This window comes from Mus musculus, chromosome 7 (genome assembly GCF_000001635.26).
Source record: "Mus musculus strain C57BL/6J chromosome 7, GRCm38.p6 C57BL/6J".
Taxonomy (NCBI): Eukaryota; Metazoa; Chordata; class Mammalia; order Rodentia; family Muridae; genus Mus; species Mus musculus.
In genome coordinates, this window is record NC_000073.6 from 80,809,844 (window position 1) to 80,815,843 (window position 6,000).

General features: G+C 43.2%; 1 protein-coding gene across 2 annotated transcripts in view; it reads right to left on the minus strand.

Moving 5' to 3' along the window:
- Iqgap1 (IQ motif containing GTPase activating protein 1) overlaps window positions 1–5,706 on the minus strand; it is a 103,967-nt gene extending 98,261 nt beyond the window's left edge. Inside the window, exon 1 of one of the 2 annotated variants that reach the window (XR_391347.3) lies at window positions 5,629–5,706. Coding sequence is in view for 1 of the 2 variants with exons in the window: in XM_006540950.4 (XP_006541013.2) it covers window positions 5,629–5,688 (60 nt within the window). In the remaining variant the exon portion in view is untranslated. The remainder of the gene's footprint in view (window positions 1–5,628) is intronic. The other variant, XM_006540950.4, reaches the window with a different exon arrangement.
- Window positions 5,707–6,000: the final 294 nt, after the last annotated feature.

Here is a 6,000-nt window from a genome sequence, read left to right on the forward strand (position 1 = left end):
TTATAAGTATCAATAGCTAACTCGTAGCACTGGCCTTCTGATGCAGTTTGTTTTTTCTGTAACACGACATTGTTCTGGTAGTTCTGGCCACCAAATCCAGGGTCTCATACACATCAAACATGCACTATATGCCCAGCCATTTAGGTCCTCTTATGAGTATTTGATATGTACCATCTCATTTTTTAAAAAGAAATTTTTATTTAGTGTATATCTCTGTGTATGTGGTGTGTGTCTGTATGTCTATGTGCTCTCACATGTGTGTGTGAGTGTGTGTAGAATTCTGCAATTCAAGGAACCGAGATCTGACAGATTAACTCCTTTTCTGAAGATTAAATATGAACACTGCCAGAATTTAAACTGCACTTGGCCCAAACCCTCCAAGAATGAGCTCTGTTCTCCACGGATACACTGTGTCTTTCCAGGCAGCAGCCACCTTACAAGTCTTGTTGACAGATCTGTGAAGCCTCAGCAAAGAATATGATGGTCACAAGCCAGGTGTGGTGGTGCAGGCCTTATTCCCAGGATTGTCACAAATTTGAGGCAGTTGTCTATATAGTGAGTTCCAGACCACCAGGGTCCGATAGTGAGCCCCTGTCTCAAACAGACAGAAGATGTAGTGGCCACAGATGGTCAAAGTACTCTCAAGGAACTTTCCAGTTTTGTGACGGAGATCTGGGACTAAAGCTGTTGTTGTGCTGTGTTGTGTTGTGTTGCAGTTTTAGTGATGGTACTCTTTTGCTGTTTTGTTTTGTTTTGTTTTGCTTTGCTTTGCTTTACTGGTTTTGGTTTTGGTCTTTTTGTTTGTTTATTTGTTTTTGGTTTGGTTTGGTTGGTTGGTTGGTTGGTTAGTTTGGTTTTTTGAGACAGAGTTTTTGAGACAGGACTGTGGACCAGTCCTAGCTGTCCTGGAACTCGCTTTGTAGACCAGGCTTCCCTCAAACTCAGAGAGCTCTGCCTGCTTCTACCTCCTGAGTGCTGGGATTAAAGGTGTGTGCCACCATACCAGGAACTTTGCTGTTACTATTTGCTGTATAGTGTGGGGTTGGGTGGTGGGGGTGGTGGTGGTGGTGTGTGTGTGTTTGTGTGTGTGTGTGTGTGTGTGTACTTATACATACATGAGGAGGTCAGAGGACAACTTTCAGGGATCAATCACTTCTTTCCTTCTACCACATCCTAGACTTGGTAACAAGCACCTTTCCTCGCTCAGTCCTTTCACATCTCTGCTTCATTTTGTTTTTCAGGTTTATTTGTTTGTAACAGGGTTTAACTATGTAGCCTTGGCTGGCCTAGGACTCTCTTTGTCGACCAAATTGGTCTCAAACTGTGACAATCCTCCTGCCTCTACTTCCTGAGTACTGGGATTACAGGTGTATATACTACCACACCTCAGTAAAAACTTTTTACTAGGTCATATAAAGAGGTTTTCTAGAAATGTTGCTTGATTAAGGTTTTCAGGCAGTGGTTCTCAACCTTCCTAAAGCTGCAACCCTTTAATCCACATGCTGTGGTGACCCCCAACCATAAAATTATTTTTATTGCTACTTCATAACTGTAATTTTGCTACTGTTATGAGTTGTGATGTAAATATCTGAAATGCCAGATATTTGATATTCAACCCTGAAAGAGGTTGAGACCCACAGGTTGAGAACTGCTGGGGGAAGACAAGAGACTGAGAGAGAGAGAGACAGAAACAGAGAGAGACAGAGAGTTATGGAAGGGAAGTTAACAAAGCCAGGAAATCAGGAGGGTACATGTGGGTGTGACCATGTGAATATGGCCCTTCTGACTGCCTGGCTGTCCTCACTCCAGTCTTCTCCAGGAGCAGAAGTCATTTAGGAAACACTGTGAATGTTTCCTAAAGTCAAAGTGGACTCTGGAAGCATGCCGTGCCCCTGGGAGAGTGTCATCTCCTCTCTTTGTTATGTACCTTGGGCTGCTGGATGATGGGGGATGCTCTGGATGAGAGGCGCTAGAGTGCTTTTCTCCTTTGATACTTCTTGTTCTTGGGGACTGATATTGGCTAAACTAGGTACTGATGGGCATGGCAGCACACACACAGAATCCCAGTGACTGAGAGGTGGAGGTCGGAGAATCAGAAGTTCAAGGCTAGCCTCAACTACATAGCAAGTTCAAAACCAGCCTGTGTTACATAAGATCCTCTCCTAGTCTTTTATGTTGCTGTGAAAAACACTGACCAAGCAGAGGGAGAAACAGCTCTGCAGGCTGCTCCTGCAGAGGACCCAAGTTCCATTCCCAGCTCTCACATAGGCCAACTCACAACTGCCCCTAACCCCAGCTCTAGGCAGGTCCTGCTCCTCTAACCTCCATGGGCAACTGCACTGACATTCACAAATGCATGACATGGGCCTCTCAGGCACACACCACACATACACACACTATTTAAAAAAAATTTTTTTTAAATCTTGGAAAAAGAAAAGTAACAACAAAAACAGAAAAAGGAAAACATATTGACCAAAACCACCTTGAAAAGGAAAGGGTTCATTTCATCTTATGATTGGAGTTCATCATCTCATCATCAAGAGAAGCCAAGCTGGACCGCACAGCAGGAGCCTGCGGGCAGAACTGGTTTGTAAAGCATAAAGGGAATGCTGCTTTAGAGTGATCGCTCTCCATAGCTTGCTCAGCTTGCTTGTTATTGCTGTTGTTGGTTTGTTTTTTAATTTGTTATTTTTTATACAGTCCATGACCACCTGCCCAGGGGTGTAACTACCCACAGTAGTTGAGCCCTCCCACATTAATCATTAATCAAGAAAATATCCCCCAGACCTGCCAATAGGCCAATCTGATGGATGCTGTTCCTCAATTGAGGTTCCCTCTTCCCAGGTGTCTCCAGTTTGTGTGTCAAGTTGACAATAAATTAACCAGCACAGACCCTTTGCCAGAAAAAAACAAAACAAAACAAAACAAAACAACAGGTCTACTGGAGTAGGGTAGTGGGTAAGACCCCCTCCTCGAGCCAGACAATCTGAGTTTAATCCTGAAATCGACATAAAGGTGAAAGGGAAAGCCAACTCTACAGTGTTGTCCTGGGACCACCACACATGTGCGTGCCCACGCACAATAATAACAAGCGAACACTTAAAGCTCTTAGAAAGCAGACAAGCCGGCAGTGGTGGTGCACACCTTGAATGCCAGAATTTGGGAGGCAGCTCCATGCTGGGCTGAGGCTTTCTACCAGGCTGTCTCGGCTCAGGGCCCGGAGACGGCTGAGTGGTTAAAAGCACAAGTCGCCTTTGCAGAGGCTCCAGGTTTGGTTCCTAGCACCCACATGGTGGCTCACAACCATCCATGACTCCAGTCTTGGGGGATCGGATGCTCTCTTCAATCTCTGAGAGCATCATCGAGCATACATGTATACATGGTATACAAATTTACATACCATGATATGCAGAACGCTCATGCACATAACATTCTTAAATTTCTTTGAGATAGGCAGCGTCTGACCATTAGCCTTGGCAGGCCTGGAATTCATTCTGTAGCCCAGGCTGGCTTCGTACTCATACAGATCCACCCTGCCTCTCCTAGAGTGTTGGATTAAAGGCCTGTGATGTTAGGCCCTACTAAAATGTTAAATCTTAAAAAAAAAAAAAAAAAAAAAAAAAAAAAAAAAAAAATTTTTTTTTTAGCTGTACCTCTGTCTCTCCCAACCAGTTTATGTGGTCCTCCTCAAGATAGTTGTCACATTTATATCTGCGTCTCTAGGAGCCTGGCCTGGGCCTACATGTGACAGATGAGTCATGGGCTTCTATTGAGTTAAGGTTGATAAAGAGCCACAGAGTGGAGTTGGGCAAGCACGAGGTCTGACAGGCCTTGGCCTCCGTCAGAGCAGAATCTTCTGAGGCCTATGTTCAAAATGAAGGCCTGACATTTACGTGTTTCTCCTTTTCCTCAGTTGAGTCCAATTCACCCAGACAGAAATAACAGATTTAGGGCAAAATTCCTGCACAGAAAATAAAAGCAAACTTCTGGCTTCTGGAGCCCTAGACAGCATCTTAAAGAATCTCATAAGGAGCCGGGCGGTGGTGGCACACACCTTTAATCCCAGCACTCGGGAGGCAGAGGTGGGTGGGTGTCTCTGTGAGTGTGAAGTAGGACGGGGCTGGGGGGGGGCGGGGGGTGATGACTCATTAGGGGCTGGGGAGAAGACTTACCAGGTAAACACACTTGTCACCAAGCCTGACAACCTGACTTCCATCCCCAGGACCCACCATGAATTGTACTCTCATTTCCACATGCATACTGTGGCATATATGAGGGAATGCCAGCAAGTGCACATGTGGGAGTGCACACACATGTAGAAGCAAGCACACACACACTCACACACACACACACACACACACACACACAAATATCTAACGAAATAAATAAATAAATAAATAAATAAATAAATAAATAAATAGATCTAATTTAAAACTTTTTTATGTAGAAAGAATCTGATAGGAACTAAAATAGCCACCTATTTTATTATCCTGGCTGCAGAGCAAGGAGTCAAGCATTAGGAGTGAGACTTCATTATAAACCAAGAATCCAAGATGTAAGGCAGGAGGCAGGAAAGTCAGGCTGAGGCAGTACCTTTGAAACAGCCTTAAGTTCAACCCTAAAGTAAGCCATGCCTGATGGTACTTGGTTATAATCCTAGCACTTGGAAGGAAGATGCAGGAGAATCAGAAGTTCAAAGCTGTCTCAGCTATTGTGAGTTCAAGAACAGCCTGTTTAAAAAGTACATCAGGGGATGTAGCTGTTTATGGGGGAAGTGGGGGTGGTGGTTGCCAGCTGTAGAAGTAGAGGCAGGGTAATCCTAAATTTAATGTCATCTGTGGGTACATCAAGAGTTCAAGGCCAGCCTGGATACAACAGACCCTGTCTTAAATGAAATGTATTTTAGATTTTACAAGCAGAGATGAAATATGATTAGAGGAAAGAAAGAACCTAAACATACTCTCCACCCTGAAGACAGGAACTCAAATGAATGTGAAACCAGATAAAATAACGATGAGTTGAGCCCAAGATGTAGAAAGGACCAATTACAGAGCTCAAAGAACGTCCCATCTGTCAGGGATATTTTAAGTAGAGCAAAATACTTGTTGTTGCTTGCTTATTATTGATTTGCTTATTTAGTATGATGTTGAGGATTAAACCCAGGGTCTGTCACATTAATAGGGACTTGATAATGGCTCCTTAATGCACACAGAATTCTCCAAAGAGATAATATGAACAAGAAATAAACTTGTAAAAGTTTGATCTTCCTACTAATTAAGGAAATGTATATTAGACCCATAATAAGATATCACTTTGCACACATCATATTTGCTGGTCTGACAAAATCAAGGGTTTACTGATGCCTGCTGCTGAGAAAGGAACTCAATACAACCACTTCGGTTGATAAATTGAAAATAATCTGATCAGTTACACACTTATGCTTTGCCCTCAGAACTCTATTCCCAGAGAAATGTTTACATAAGATGTACCATACAAAACATTCAAGAAAAATGTCTGTAACACTGACCCCTCCTGAAGTGACCTGAATGACAGCAGGAAAATGAATAAGCCACAGGGTACGTTCTGAATATTAATGCTGCAAAAATGAGTGAAAACATAAGGACTTACATTAATGCAGATAGCCCTCTTCATATAACTGGTGCAGATAGCCCTCTTCCCATGTGACATTGAAATGGAAGAACCAGGAATCATGGTTCACACCTGAAATCCTAGTACATGAGAGTGTGAGGCAGGAGGATTACGGGAAGTTTGAGGCCAGCCTGAATTTTACAAGGAGATCTAGACCAGCCTGGGCTACAGGATGAGATTCTGTCTCAAACAAAATATTGATGGATAAAACACTCAGGATACTTAATTTGAAACCCATCAGAAAGGTTTAACTAAGTTACACAAACAAATGTTATAAGGTAAGTGAGAATTTCTATACAGTACACAAATGAAATACTCCCCTCCCCCCCAGGAGAATGGACGAGAAGATTG